The following is a 16,491-nucleotide window of genomic DNA, read 5'->3' as shown; positions in this document are numbered from 1 at the left end:
TATTATTATTATTACTACTACTACTACTACTACTACTACTACTACTACTACTATAAATGGAAGTGTATATTATTCAAATTCTGCGTCAGAAAGGAATTTGGGGTTCACGACACAAGGGAAAATGTGTGAAATCTCCAGCTTTCAACCTCAAGAATTTGAAGATGGGTGGACAACTTCCAAAGTCAGTGCTAGAAGGGAGGGTGGGGTAGCCCTGATGATGTTACCTAGTTTGGTAATGAAATGTCTGCAAGAAAACAAGCCGGACCACGATCACCAAACCCCGAAGCTCAACCATGCTCAACAGATACCAGCCATGAGAACCAACACCAGTATATTGACGGGAGACAGTCCATCAGCGAAGAATCATTCAAGACCATCTAAGCCAAGGGTAGGCAACCTTGGCTCTTTTATGACTCGTGGACTTCAATTCCCAGAATTCCTGAGCCAGCCATGCTGAGGGGAAAGGGAGAGGTTTCCAAGCTGAGCCAGGCTGGCTCAGGAATTCTGGGAATTGAAGTCTATGAGTCATGAAGGGGCCTAGGCCTAGGCCACGAGTCATAAAGCGGCCTAGGCCTAAGCCAGAGATAGGCAACCTTTTATGACTCGTGGACTTCAACTCCCAGAATTCCTGAGCCAGCCACGCTGAGGGGAAAGGGAGAGGTTTCCAAGCTGAGCCATGCTGGCTCAGGAATTCTGGGAATTGAAGTCTATGAGTCATGAAGGGGCCTAGGCCTAGGCCAGAGATAGGCAACCTTTTATGACTGGTGGACTTCAACTCCCAGAATTTTCTAGAAAAATGGAAACTAATCAAGGAGAGAAGCAACCTAGAACAGGGGTAGGCCACCTTGGCTCTTTTAGGACTCGTGGACTTCAACTCCCAGAATTCCTGAGCCAGCTATGCTGAGGGGAAAGGGAGAGGTTTCCAAGCTGAGCCATGCTGGCTCAGGAATTCTGGGAGTTGAAGTCCATGAGTCATGAAGGGGCCATAGTTCTCCCATGCTGGCTCAGGAATTCTGGGAGTTGAAGTCCACGAGTCATGAAGGGGCCATAGTTCCCCCATGTTGACTCAGGAATTCTGGGAGTTGAAGTCCACGAGTCATGAAGGGGCCATAGTTCCCCCATGCTGGCTCAGGAATTCTGGGAGTTGAAGTCCCCAAGTCATGAAGGGGCCATAGTTCCCCCATGCTGGCTGAGGAATTCTGGGAGTTGAAGTCCACGAGCCATAAAAGAGCCGAGGTTGCCTACCCCTGATCTACGCCATCTTCAGCCAGTGGAATCCCGGAAGGGCATCCTGAAACCACCAAATGGATGGCAACCTTAAAAAGCGGCTTCGAGTTGCAAAGGGGCAAGAATCAACTGCGCCAACTTCACCAGCAATTCCTGTGCCCAAAACACTTAGAATAGGATACAGCTGGAAGGGACTTTCGAGGTCCTCTAGTCCAACCCCCTGCTCAAGCAGGAGAACCTAAACCATCTCACTTGCCAAAGATCAAACCCCCATATTCTTTTTTTTTTGGTCCAAACCGAGCTGCAGAGGTAGCGGCAGTTATGAAAATGTATTCAAATTAAGTCAATCAGTTAAAAGGGTGATGATTAATCAACCAGGAATTCTTCCCCTGGCCCTCATTTTTATGCATTAAGGTATTCTGCACTGGCTCATGAGCTTTGATATGAACTGAAAATTGCTTTTCATCCTTTTTTTTTTTTGAAACTACCCAAACTTCCAGATACGCATTTCAGAAGGACAGAATAGTAACAGAATAGCAATAACAAGGAAGGGACCTTGGAGGTCATCTAGTCCAACCCCCTGCTCAAGCAGGAAGCCCTATACAATTTCAAACAAATGTAGTCGCTGGGAGAGTGGAGTTATACCATGAGGCAGAATACACAGTTGTAGCTGATTGGTTGGAGAGAGAGAGAGAGGGATGGCTCCTGCATGAGGCGATCTGTTCTGTGATTGGCTGCGGTGGGTAAAAGGGGGTGTTTCCTCATTTCCCGCCTTTTTCTTCATGTGAGCTCTGCGATTTACCTCATGATGATGTTCCTGGGTTGATTTTACCTCATGATGCTCCTGTTGGCCTGACTTGACTGATATAAATAAAGATGTTAAATACATTCATTTATAGAAAACATTCCAGACAAGGGGTTGTCCAGTCTCTTCTTGAAAACCTCCAGTGATGCAGGAACCCACAACTTTTTGAGGCCAGCCTTTCTACTGATTGATTGTTCTGTCAGGAAGTTCCTGCTTACTTCTAGGTTGCTTCTATCCTTGGCTAGTTTCTACCCGTTGCAAAACCACTTTCAGAGACTGGCGTATTACTTTCAAGTTGTCCGTCTGTCTGTCTGTCTGTCTCTCTCTCTCAGTTTTCTGCTACTGCTGACTTTTTCAAAAGTCAATACCGGAGACAGCTTTAAAGGCAACAGCCCAACGACACTTCAGCTGCGAGCCTCGCGCGACAACGGGGATTGGGTTTCTTGCTTATTGTCACCTACCGATCCCTCAGGAGTTGCAGGCAGACGGTCTTAATTCCAGTTTTCCATTCTGGTTTTTCCTCTCCCCCACCCCTCGTCCTGCTTGTCTGCCCCACCCCGCTCAGATATCTTACTTCAGTTTGTTCCAGAAATCAAATGCTAACCAGATTTCTTGGGATGCTGCCTCTGCAACTCCAGAATTGAATAGATCGAATAACAAGAGTTGGAAGGGACCTTGGAGGTCATCTAGTCCAACCCCCCCCCTCAGGCAGGAAACCCTATACCATTTCGGACAAATGGCTGTCCAGTCCCTCCTTAAAAACTTCCAGTGTTGGAACATCCACCGCTTCTGGAGGCAGGTTGTTCCACTGGTTAATTTTTCTAACTGTTAGGAAATTTATCTTTCGTTCTAGGTTGTTTCTTTCCTTGATGAGTTTCCATCCGTTGCTTCTTGTCCTTCCTTCAGGCGCTTTGGAGAATAGCTTGACTCCCTCTTCTTTGGGGCAGCCCCTGAGATATTGGAAGACTGCTATCATGTCCCCCCTCTTCCTTCTCTTCATTAAACTAAACATATCCAATTCCAGCAACCGTTCCTTATATGTTTTAGCCTCCAGTCTCCTGATCATCTTTGTTGTTCTTCTCTGTACTCTTTCCAGAGTCTCAGCATCTATTTTATATTGTGGGGGTGACCCAAACGGGATTCAGTATTCCAAGTATGGCCTTACCAAGGCCTCGTAAAGTGGTATTAATACTTCACGTGATCTTGATTCCATCCCTCTGTTGACGTAGCCTAGATGTGTGTTAACCCAGTGCTTCTTTGCATATCTTTTAAAAGTTAAAGCAATTGATGCAGAATGCAGCAGCATGGGTAGTATACGTACTCCTCACATGATCACGGGGATGCTTGCAGTAGCCATGTGCTTAAAACTGGCAATAAGTTGCTTTTTTGGGTGCCGTCGTAACTTTGCTCACTAAACAAATTGTTGTAAGTCCAGGACTATCTTAGGTTGTAATTTTGACTGGTCGTAAGTTGGGGATCACCTACATACAGATACAGCCCTCTCCCCAGTTGCATGGATCTCCAGGATGGAAAAGCCCCCCGCCAGTCTGAAAAGCAATCCTAAATCACGTTTTTCAGCGCCGTTGTAACTCCGAACGGTCATTATATGAACTGTTGTAAGTGGAGGACTGCCTGTAAAGGGTGCCAGACCCAGGGCACAGGGAATGCCACAGCTGCATAAGCTGCAATGATTACCAGCGTGTTTCCAGATGTCATTCCAGCTGCTGATGTTGACTTTTTTTCAAGCCCTACGTGGCTTGGGCCTGGCTTACCTGAGGGATCACCTTTTTTCCAAGAATCTGATCTGGCAGGAGGGGCCTGTGCAGATCCCGTCAGCTGGCGGGAAGCAGAAAGACGGGCCTTTTCTGCAGTGGTCCCTGCTTTGGTACAGGTGATCCCCGACTTACGACAGTCATGCAGCTCCAAATATATGTTGCGAAGGGGAACATTTGTTAAGGGAGTTTTGCCCTGACTTTACGACTTTTCTTGCTGCCGTTAAGGAAACCGTTGCCTTTCTCAGGTTGTTAAGTGAATCTGGACACCCCACTGACTTTGCCCGTCAGAAGGTCACAAAAAGCGGATCGCGGGACCCCTGGGGTCGTAAATATGAACTGGTTGTGAAGCCTCCGAATGTCAATCACGGGGTCACGGGGATGCTGCCAACGGTTGGTGAGGGTGAAAAAAGGTCATAAGTCGCTTTTCCCAGTGTCCTTGTAACTTTGAACGGTCACTAAATGAACCATTGTAAGTCAAGGACTATCTGTCTGGCTAACTGGCCAAGTCCTCAACTTAATGACAATATTTGAGCCTCAAATGTCTGTTGCTCAGCAAGATAGTTGTTAATTGGGTTTTGCTCCCTTTTACAACAACTCCCCCCATTGATGACCCTGCCACCGTCATAAATATGAGTTGGTTGCCAAGCACCCGAATGTCAATCACGTGACTACAACCGTCGTTAAGTGTGAAAAACAGCCCAGAGTCGCTTTTTCAGCACCTTTTTTTAAACATCCAACTAAATGAATTCTTTTAAGTCCAGGGCTACCTGTATCTCTACTGCTAGGTATATTTGTTTTGGATGTTTTTACTGCTTTTATTGCTCTCTCTCTCTCTCTCTCTGTGTGTGTGTGTGTGTGTGTGTGTGTGTGTGTGTGTGATGACCCAGAGCATAGCACCGAGGCAATGCAGTCAGCTGGCAATCCAAACCGCCCTTTAATTGCTCCAAATTTTCCCCAAAAGCTCCCACATTTCTGGCAAGCCTCCAAACACAGGAAGACACACACACCTCTGGCTGCAAGTAGTTTCACATACAGTCTGATTAGGAGAGGAATTTACTTAAGGCCACAGAGATAACAAGGAATGACACATACATCCAAAATAGGATCCAATTCTGTGCGAATACAAGCTTGTCTGAGCAGTTTCAGAAAGGAAGCCAAAATACAATCTGAGCAACGTTGTCAGTCAGTCCACGGGTCAGAGGTTCCAGGGTTTCCAAGCAGAAGTCACAGGACAAGAGATCAGCAACAACAACACACACAACACTCCAAGGAATCAGCATTTGTTCCCACAAATGCCTCTCCCCACAGCATCTGCTTAAGTCTCATTCTCCAGGTGTGCCTTGTGGAGAGGGGCGGGACGCTCTCCTCCGAGTAGTTGAGCCTGCCTGCGTTGTTCCCGCCTCCTCTCCACTCTCCGTGCCCTAGGATCAGGAGGGGGTGGCCCTTGCTCATCGCCTGAACTCTGTCTCTCCTGTTCAGCCTGTCCCAATCCTTAAAGGCCCTGGCCTGCCTCGGTCCTGCTCTTCCCACATTCCTCTGAAACCACCGACCCCTCTCCCTCGGCCTCCGTAGGGTCCTGTTCCAGCTTGCAGATTCAGGTTTCGGCGGACGCATGACAGTATGTGTGAATCTGGTGGAACTGCTACAAAAGGGTATCTGATCTGGTACCCGAGCCCCCTCCTCCCCCCAATGTTCTCCCTCCGCTTCGGGATGGCTTAGCGATGACTTTCCCGCCACGTCCCAGCGGGCCGGACTAGATGATCTCCGGAGGGCCCTTCCCTCACACAACAATCCCAGCATTCTTTCCCAACTTGCCCCTCTTCCTCCTCCTTTTCCAAATATGCTGGATTCCGACTTGGGGTGGGTGGGTGGGGGGGGAGGCCGGCTGTCTGGCTCTCTGCCTTGCACCTGACGTCCCCCTCCCCGCAAAAAAAAAAGCCTAGCCCTCCGGTGTGGGTGCAGACAGACGAAGAAAGGGAAGGATGAAAAAGGAGAAACTTCCAAACTGCAGCAGCTTCCCTTTCTTGCACCTGCATTTAATTCTATCTCCATTTCCCCAAAGGCCCCAGGAATGAGGGGGGGGAGGCGGCAGATTGGGGGGGGGGGGCTCCACCAGTCCCCGACGCTGGAGAGGCTTCCATTAATTATTCAAAGAAATCAGAGCACTTCCTAGCAAAGCAGGCCAGCTGTTACAGGAAAGGCACACCCGGGGCCGTGCGCTGGACCCACCGCCAGGAAGCCGTGGCGAGGAGCATCATAAAACATGCGAAGAAGCACGGTTGCAGGAATTGGGTCTGACCAGTCTAGAGACAAGAAGGACTGGGGGGGGGGAACAGGATAGATAACAGTGTTCCAGTATTTGAGGGGCTGACCCAAAAAAGATGGAGTCAAGCTATTAGGCAGGACAAGAAGCAACGGATGGAAACAAACCAAGGAGAGAAGCAACCTGGAATTAAGGAGGAATTTCCTAACAGTGAGGACAATTAACCAGTGGAACGGCTCGCCACCAGAAGTTGTGGGTGCTCCAACACTGCAGGTTTTTAAGAAGAGCTTAGACAGCCCCTCTGTCTGAAATGCTATACGGCAGTGTTTCTCAACCTTGACAATTTTAAGGCATGTGGACTTCAACTCCCACAATTCCACAGCCAGCATTGCTGTGGAATTCTGGGAGTTGAAGTCCACATGCCTTAAAATTGTCAAGGTTGAGAAACACTGCTATACGGTCTCCTGCCTGAGCAGGGGGTTGGACTAGAAGACCTCCAAGGTCCCTGCCAGCTCTGTTATTCTGCTATTTTGTCTAGCCTGGAATGAGTTAAAATTAGGGTTGGGGGTGACCTGACAGCAGTGGTCCAATATTTGAGGGGCTGCCATAAAGAAGAGGGGGGGGGTCCACCTATTCTCCAAAGCACCAGAAGGCAGAATAAAAAGCAACAGACCAAGGAGAGAAGCAACCTAGAACTAAGAAGGAATTTTCTGACAGTGAGAACAATTAACCAGTGGAACTGCTTGCCACTAGTAGTGGTGGGTGCTCCAATGCTGGAAGTTTTTAAGAACAGACTGGACGGCCATTGGTGCAGAATAGCAGAGGGCTTCCTGACTGAGCAGGGGGTTGGACTAGAAGACCTCCCAGGTCCCTTCCAAGCCTTTATTCCAATGGTTCTCAATCTGTGGGTCGGGACCCCATTTGGGGTCGAACGACCATTTCATGGGGGTCACCAAACAACGCAGTCCACCATTTTCCCCCCCTTTTCCTTAGCTGTGCTACTCCCTTTTATTCTATTGGCTTTTGAAAGCCAATAGAATAGACTCTCTTGAATAGAGTCTAATTCTATTGGCTTTCAAAAGCCAACAGGAATTGTCCAGGCTGTCTCTGCCCTGCTGAGCCCGCCAAAAGTCCCATTCTGCAAATGGTGCTGCACCAGTTGAGTAGTCCTTGACATACGACCGGTTGAGTAGTCCTTGACTTACAACCAGTTGAGTGGCGTGGCATTAAAAAGGTTGAGAAACACTGCTTTATTCTATGTTCTAAATTTTAAGAACCCAACATCATGACTCAAAGCCTTGTTACCATTAGCTCCACAGAGCACCATTAGCTCTCTACAGTAACCAGATCTGAAGGACAAGGGGGGACATAATAGCAGCGTTCCAGTATCTCAGGGGCTGCCCCAAACAAGAGGGAGTCAAGCTATTCTCCAAAGCACCAGAAGGGCAGGACAAGAAGCAACGGATGGAAACTAGCCAAGGAGAGAAGCAACTGGGAACTAAGGAGAAATTTCCTGACAGTAAGAACAATCAACCAGTGGAACTGCTTGCCACCAGAAGTTGTGGGTGCTCCATCACTGGAGGTTTTTAAAAAGAGACTAGACAGCTGCTTGTCCTATAGAGTCTCCTCCTTTAGTAAGGGGCTGGACTAGAAGACCTCCAATGTCCCTTCCAACTCTATTCTGATTGATTGATCTGACACACACATGCACGCACACCCAGACACACACACACAGAGTAACTTTCCTTGGGGAAAGTGCCTGATGCTCATTTGGTCTCTGGATGCAAATTCTGCAAAGGCCCCGCAGATAGTCCTCAACTTACGACCACAATTGAGAGCCCACGGTTTTATGTTGCTAAGCGAGACATTTGTGAAGTGAGCTTTGCCCCATTTTATGACCTTTCTTGCCACAGCTGTTAAGTGTATCCCTGCAGTTGTTAAGTTAGTAACACCGTCGGTAAGTGGAATCTCGCTTCCCCATTGACTCTGCTTATCGGAAGGTCACAAAAGGGGTTCACATGACACCCGAGACACTCTGACCGTCATAAATATGAGTCAGTTGTCAAACGTCTGAATGCAAATCAAGCGACTGCAACGGTCGTAAGTGTGAAAAATCTTAACAGCTCTTAGGTCCTTGGTTAGGATTTGAACTCTTAACTTCTTTACAAGTCCAGACTGTGAGTCCAATTGAAGAGTAAATCTTAAATCACCACCACCACCACCATCATCATCATCATCATCATCATCATCATCATCATCATCCCACTGCACCATCATCATCATCATCATCCCACTGCACCCAGTTCCGAGTAGGATGGGGTTTTTCTTTTTCAAGGGTCAGAATATTCAGGTCTAATAAATTCAAAATTTCCACGTATTTTGGGTATTGCTCCAAGGGCTCCTATTACGATTGGTACAAACATTAATTTCTTGTCCACAGTTGCTCAACTTCAATTTGCAGATATTTCGTTATTTTTTCCTCTTCAATTTGTGCATCACCTGGTATAGCAACATCAGTGAACTAGATCATCTTCTTCTTCTTCTTCTTCTTCTTCTTCTTCTTCTTCTTCTTCTTCTTCTTCTTCTTCTTCTTCTTCTTCTTCTTCTTCTTCTTCTTCTTCTTCTTCTTCTTCTTCTTCTTCTTCTTCTTCTTCTTCTTCTTTTCTTCTTCTTCTGGATCATCGCACAGTCAGCCAGATGTTCAGACTGGATTTGGCATTTTGTTTACCTATCGAGTCCTTACCCAGGACCTGGGATAGGCAGATGTGGATGTTTGATGGTATTACAGATATGTCGCAGGATGGAAGCAGTTCCTAGTAAGGCCGCCTTTTGCAATTGACTAATAGCGAATTTGTCAATGCCAATGGTGTTCAAGTGGTGCTCCAGTTGTTTTGGGATTGCACCCAAGGAGCCTATTACTATTGGTACTACCCTTGCTTGCTTTTGCCACAGTCTTTCTATTTCTATTTGTAGGTCTTTGTATTTTGTTATCTTCTCCAGTTCTTTCTCGTCTATTATGCCGTCTCCAGGCACTGCCACGTCCACTATCCAGACTTTTTTGTCTTTCTTACAGACAATTGTCAAGTCCTGGGTGTTATGTTGCAGGTGCTTGTCTGTTTGAATTCTGAAGTCCCAAAGCAGTTTAACTTCATCATTTTCTACGACTTTCTCTGTTTTATGATCCCACCAGTTCTTGCTTACAGGCAAATGATATTTCTTGCAGATCTTCCTATGATGATGATGATTGATGCATGCATGCATGCATGCATGCATGCATCACAAATGCTTGCAAAGTGTTCCTAAGTGGCTGATCCACCCCACACCATCATGCAGCCAGGTTACTGAGATTCAAGATTACAGATAGTCCTCAACTTACAACAGTTCATTTAGTGACCATTCAAAGTTACAACGACACTGAAAAAAAGGGACTTAGGACCGTTCACAACCGTTGTGGCCTCCCCCGGGTCAGGGGATCCAAATTCGGACGCTTGGCAACGGACTCACTTTTACGACAGTCACACCATCGCGGGGGTCCCGTGATCCCCCTTCTGACGAGCTAAGTCAATGGGGGGAATGGGGGAAATCAGATTCGCTTAACGGCCGGGCGACTGACTTAACGGCTGCTATGATTCACTTAACGACGGTGCCAAGGCAGGTCGTAAAACGGGGCAAAAACCACCTCATAAATGTTTCACTTAGCAACAGAGATCTGGGGCTCCATCGGTGTCGTAGGTCGAGGACTACCTCGCCCCACCCAAAGTTTGAGCCTTTCTTCCTGTCTTCGCGCCGTAAACAAACGTCCTCATTTAACCATCATCAGAGTCCTTCTGCACAAGCAAGAACGTTCCCAGACCTGCCTGGAAGCGGCAGAGCGATTGTGACTGACGGTTCGGCCTCAAACTCAAAGTGACGAATTCACCCATCTTGCTACTGAGTTAAAACACACACACAAACACACACACACCACGCAATTCCAGCCTTACGATGCTGGATGTTGATCCCCCAGCTCTTCCTGACACGAGCGAGACCTGTTTATTCAAACGCATGCGCCACCGCACCATCGAATGCATATTTGGGGGTCGGATCCCAGTGTTGGTGGCCGATTAAATTATGATTTATTTCCATTTATCTCCTCGGCCGACGGCCGCTGTCAGCTGCACCTTAGGGGCAGAGCGAGACAAAGCTCAAAGAGCTGAACAACGAGTTAAGTCTGACGGTAGCAGCTCCCATTTTCTCCCATCGAGAGCAGATTTGCTAAATTTCCCCCGAATTAGAATTCAGATGTTAAACATTATCGGCACAGAGATGTCCAAACGTTTGTTAGAATTTATTTATTTTTTCCTGGATTGCAACTGTGCGAATGCTGTTTGAATCCCTTCCGGCTGTTCTCTTTGGCTTGCAGGCTGCCTTGCTGATCAGCTGGACAGAAAGGCAGGTGTAAATCCCAGGATAGGTAAAACAACACACATGCACAGCTTTGTCACGACAAATGGAAAAAGAGCTTGGCCCTTGTTATCTGGCTTTGAAGAAGACTTTCTGGGAAAAGGCCCTGAGGTTGGGAAAGATGGAAGGCAAAAAGGGGGAAGGGGACAGCAGAGGAGGAGGTGGCTAGATAGTGGAAACTAGCATAAAGAACTCTCTGATAGTTTGAAAGACAAAAAAAAAAAAGACAAGTGTAAAAAGTGGAAAGAAGGGCACACATAACTAAGGCAGAATACCAGCAAGTAGCCCGAGTCTGCAAAGATAAAGTCAGGAAAGCTAAGGCTCAGAAGGAACTATCAATAAGTCAAAAATAACAACAACAACAACAACAACAACAAAAGCTTCTTTCAACATGTGAAAAGAAAAAAGAAAAAAGTCAAAGGAACGATTGGGTACATTAATGGGAGAAAAGAGCAAATGCCAAGCAACAGGGAGAAAGCAAAACTGCTTCAGTGGAATCAGTTGCCTCCAGAAATGGTGAATGCTCCAGTGCTGGAGGTTTTTAAGAAGAGACTGGACAGCCATTTGTCTGAAATGGTATAGGGTTCCCTGCCTGAGCCGGGGGTTGGACTACATGACCTCCAAGGTCCCTTTCAACTTTTATTCTGTTTTGTTATTCTAATAGCATCGAGGACACAACAAACACAAATTTGGGCAAACTTTGGGAGACAGTAGAGGACAAGGTGGGCTGGTGTGCTGTGGTCCATGGAGTCACAAAGAGTTGGACACAACAATCACCACAATAAATATGGCTTTCAAAGAACGTTCAAAGTACGGTGATATCTCTCAATCTCCAAATTCAGCCTGGCTTTGCTGGGCGACATTATTAACTCTGCAACCGAAGTGCCCATCTATCAGTTTCTCCCCTCGCTGGGCAGAGAAAACACCGACCCCAAAATTAAAAGAGAGAGAGAGAGAGAGATGAAAAGAAAGAAAATAAGTTGTTAGATGATGGAGGGCTGAACTGAAAGAAGTAAGAACAAGAGTTGGACTTATTCTGATTCACTTAGATAAGTCTAGAAAAAAAATTATGGTGTGGTTTTTTAAAAAAGTGGCTCCCTCTGATTCCATGAAAGAGAAAAGCAAGAATATAATTTATGGGGTAAAGAGGTGATTTTCCGTCTTCTTGGCACAAGATGTAGATGATAGATAGATAGATAGATAGATAGATAGATAGATAGATAGATAGATAGATAGATAGATAGATAGATAGAGATAGATAGAGAATGATAGATAGATAGATAAATAGATAGATAGATAATGATAAATAGATATGTGAAAGATAGAGATAATAGATAGATAGATAGATAGATAGACAGATAGACAGATAGATAAGAGAGAGAGATTTTATATATATATATATACACACACACATATACAGAGAGATAGATAGATAGAGAATGATAGATAGAGATGATAGATATGAGAAAGATAGATAGAGATAATAGATAGATAGATGATAGAGATAGATAGAGAGATAGGATAGAGAGAATGATAGAGGATAGATAGATAGATAGATAGAGAGATAGATAGATATGAGAAAGATATAGATAATAGATAGATAGATGAGAGATAGAGATAGATAGATAGATAGATAGATACATAGATATAGAGATAGAGATAGATAGATAGATACATAGATATAGAGATAGAGATAGATAGATAGATAGATAGATAGATAGATAGATAGATATGAGAAAGATATAGATAATAGATAGATAGATGAGAGATATAAATAGATAGATACATAGAGATAGAGATAGATAGATAGATAGATAGATAGATAGATAGATAGATAGATAGATAGATATGAGAAAGATATAGATAATAGATAGATAGATGAGAGAGATAGATAGATAGATAGATAGATAGATAGATAGATAGATAAATGAGAGATAGAGATAGATAGATACATAGATATAGAGATAGAGATAGAGATAGATAGATAGATAGATAGATAGATAGATAGATAGATAGATAGATAGATATGAGAAAGATATAGATAATAGATAGATAGATGAGATAGATAGATAGATAGATAGATAGATAGATAGATAGATAGATAGATAGATAGATAGATAGATAGATAGATAGATAGATAGATAGATAGGAGAAGCAGGGAGGGAAGAAGGGAGAGAGGCATTTCCATCCGGGCCAACTTTAGAAAAAAAGAAAAGAAAAGAAAAGAAATAAGACAGTTAACGCTTCTTTCTGAATGAATTCAGCCCAGATGGTCCCAACAAGAATGAGGAATATTCCAAAAATGTGGATGCTTGTAATGACCAACCGCTGCCTTTCCCAGACAGACTCCTTGGAAAGTCAGATTTCGTTTACAGAAAAGGTTCGCTCCAGAGCCAAAACTGGAAACAGGGAAATATGGCCACAATAGAGACTCTGGAGAAGCAAGGCAGTGAACCCATCTCCATCTTCTCCTCCGCCACCGCCGTCCCCTTCTCCTTTTGCCCTCCGTCTTTCCCAACATCAGGGTCTTTTCCAAGAAAGTCTTCTCCAAAGCCAGGCAAAAGGAGCTAAACCCTTTCCCCATTTGTTGTGCCTGTAGAGTTCCTTAGCTGGGGGCCCCTTCCACTATTCTTGAAGGAGACCCTCTTCACTTCGTCGACAAAACGGCCCAATTACAGCAGGATCCAGCAATCGCTAAAAGCAATTTTTTCCCCACCAGCGTTCCTTGACCGACAATCACCCACCAAGCCAGATCTACACAACACCTTTGCGGGACTCAACTGGAGCAGCCGAGCCCGGCCTCAGAGACCCGAACTACAGCCTAGAAACAAGTGGCACACCGAAAGCAGAACCGGATTAAATCCCCAACAATGGAGTAGGTAGCCTTGGGTAAAGCACATATCCTGCTTCTTAGCTAGCAGCGATTGAGGATCAGAGACCAGCTTTCAGAGGCACCTTTTGCTCTGCACTCATCCTGACGGTGCCAGGGAATCCGGAGTGGACGGTCCACAGAAAATATAGAAGAAAAAAAAAAGAGGGGAATATCTTTTCCATCAACTCAACCGGAGTACCGCAAGATTGGAAGACGCGGAGAGACCTGGTTAATTGTTCCAACTGTCAGGAAGTTTCTCCTTAATTCCAGGTTGCTTCTCTCCTTGATCAGTTTCCATCCGCTGTTTCTTGTCCTGCCTTCCGGCGCTTTGGAGGATGGGTTGACCCCTTCTTCTTTGGGGCAGCCCCTCAAATATTGGAATATTGTCCTCATGTCACCCCTCGTCCTTCTCTTCATTAAACTAAAGCTATCCAATTCCTGCAACCGTTCTTTCTTTGCGTTTTAAGAGAAGAGCTTGACTCCCTCTTCTTTGGGGCAGCCCCTGAGATACTGGAAGACTGCTATCCTGTGCCCCCTCGTCCTTCTCTTCGTTAAACTAGACATACCCAATTCCAGCAACCGTTCCTTGTATGTTTTAGCCTCCAGTCCCCTGATCCTCTTTGTTGCTCTTCTCTGCACTCTTTCTAGAGTCTCAACATCTTTTTTATATCGTAGCCACCAAAACTGGATGCTATATTCCAAGGGTGGCCTTACCAGGGCGTTACAAAGCAGGACTTTAATTAAAGATTGAGCTGTAGGGCTGCTGAAAGGCTTCAGATATACTTGAGTGTGGTGGGAGAAAGGGATCACTGAAAGAATTGGATCCATTAGAGAAGGGTTGGAGAATGAGAACCCGCTAGTGAATTTGCAAACTGCATCGCTGGATTCCTGCATGGGGCACCGTCTTCGGACTCTGTCTGGGCTAAGGAGGATGCAGGCCTGGCATCAAACTCCAACAGATGGGGAAGGCTGGCAGGGCAGAAAGATGATGAAGATGTGAATTTGGGTGACACGATAACATCTTCCAATATTTGAGGGGCTGCCACAAAGAGGAGGGGGTCCACCTATTCTCCAAAGCACCCGAAGGCAGGACCAGAAGCGACGGATGGAAACGAATCAAGGAGAGAAGCAACCTGGAACTAAGGAGGAATTTCCCGACACTGAGAACAATCGATCAGTGGAACTGCTTGCCACCGGAAATTGTGGGTGCTCCATCGCTGGAGGCTTTTAAAAAGAGATTGGACAACCATTTGTCTGAAGTGTTCCAGGGTCTCTTCCTTGAACGTGGGGCTGGATTAGAAGACCTTCAAGGTTCCTTCACACTCTTGTTATTCTGCTTATACTTGTACTATGTACTAGTATTTGTCCCCGGGATGGATTGTGATGACATGTCCTAATATTTGAGGGGTTGCCCCAAAGAAGGGGGGCTGCCATGAAGAAGAGCTGCCTGTTTTCCAAAGCACCTGAAGAAGGCAGGACAAGAAGCGACGGATGGAAACGAATCAAAGAGAGAAGCAACCTGGAACTAAGGGGAAACTTCTTGACAGTGAGAACAATTCATCAGTGGAACTACCTGCCTCCAGAAACGGTGAATGCTCCAACACTGGAGGTTTTTAAGAAGAGACTGGACAGCCGTTTGTCTGAAATGGTCTAGGGTTTCCTGCCTGAGCAGGGGTTTGGACTAGATGACCTCCAAGGTCCCTTCCAACTTTGATATTCTGTTAACTGGCAGATGCCAGGATCCAATTCTGTGAGAATGTTAGGGGGTGGGGATGGGAAAGTCCCCCCCTTCTCTCTCTCTCTTTTTCTCCCTGTCCTTCCCACCTCCCCATTCATTAGCTATGCAGCCTAATTCTGGTTTCCTTTGTTCAACCAAGCTGAATCCCCGTGCCCAGCAAGATTGGATGTCAAAGGTCAGGGGACATTTGCGATCGATAGGAAATCAATCTGAATCCAAAAGAACCAGCCTCCCCTATTCGTCCAAGCCCGGGGAGGACTGATCCATACAACCCTGGTTTATTGGCAGGCAGGAAGAGGCAGATTGGAAAGCAAGACCGAAAGGGAGGTGCGTTGGAGACACGGAGAAGTCCAGCCACAAAGAAAATAAAATAGATCCTTTTCTCTCCTTCCAGAATTGGGAAAGATCATTGAAGCTACAGAATTTTTTTTTTTTTTTGATATTTTGTCTATCTCTCTCTGTGTGTTTTTTAAAGGAACTTTAGAAGATAACTCGAAAGTTGAAAAGAAAAAAACCAAACAAACGGGATGATGGGTGTTACTAAATGAGAACTCATCCTCGCTCTTTCTAGCAGGTTTCTGCTTTTCCACCCAGAAGTGTGACTTTACTTTCAAGGAACATTTCCCAAATACACCCAAAGTCCCGGCAACGTGCCACACATCAGCCTCCGTCTTCGCACAACGGCTGTGTTGTCATCTCCTGCAGGGGCATCCGACCTGCGGATCCTTGAGGAGCACCAACGAAGGGAGTCTTTGCTGCATTTCGAGGGCGATGCTTGGATGGGGGTAGGGGTGTTCCGCTGCTTAGCCCAAATATTCGGGACATGCCCCCCCTGAGCGCTAACCATCACAACCACCCTCTCCAAATTCCGCCCTCCCCAATCCTTTGCAGCCACTCAAACAAGCATCGCCCGAGCAAATCAACATTCCTGGTTTGTTCAGACCAGGTCCTAACCCTGAAACAGCGGGCAGCCCTGGGCATTTTGGTGGTCCACCTGGAGGGAAGAGGTGCCCCTTTCTGCCCTGGGCTCTTAACCTCCGGAAGAGGGAAGCAATGGGGGGGGGGGGAAAGCTTGTGCCCAAGCCGGAGGGGAAACTGAGGCAGGGCAGGGAGAGGGAAGAAACCTACCGAGGTCGCTGCCCTCCCTCCTCTGCCTCACCGGCTTAGGGGAGGGGGAGAAGAAGGGGAAGGATGGAGAGGGGGGGGGGGTTGTCCGCTTCTTGCATCCTACCTTTGCAGGGCTGTGTGGGCATCCAGGACCCCCGTGCTTTGCATCCAAGACCGGACAGCCGAGAGTCCCCCTCCGCTCAGGGGCTCTTCTTTCATGGTCAGCCCCCCTCTGGCCAGGCTCTCCTGGAGGGAGAACAT

General features: G+C 46.3%; 1 protein-coding gene across 3 annotated transcripts in view; it reads right to left on the bottom strand.

Moving 5' to 3' along the window:
• LOC120319710 (transcription factor COE1-like) overlaps window positions 1-16,491 on the bottom strand; it is a 90,721-nt gene that overhangs the window by 72,592 nt on the left and 1,638 nt on the right. For all 3 annotated transcript variants that reach the window (XM_039368820.1, XM_039368821.1, XM_039368822.1), the window contains exon 2: window positions 16,355-16,476. In XM_039368820.1, the coding sequence (XP_039224754.1) occupies window positions 16,355-16,476 (122 nt within the window). The remainder of the gene's footprint in view (window positions 1-16,354; window positions 16,477-16,491) is intronic.

This window comes from Crotalus tigris, unplaced genomic scaffold (assembly GCF_016545835.1).
Source record: "Crotalus tigris isolate CLP2741 ecotype Arizona unplaced genomic scaffold, ASM1654583v1 scf7180000020941.558017, whole genome shotgun sequence".
Lineage (NCBI taxonomy): Eukaryota > Metazoa > Chordata > Lepidosauria > Squamata > Viperidae > Crotalus > Crotalus tigris.
This window is presented reverse-complemented; position numbering and strand designations above follow the sequence as displayed.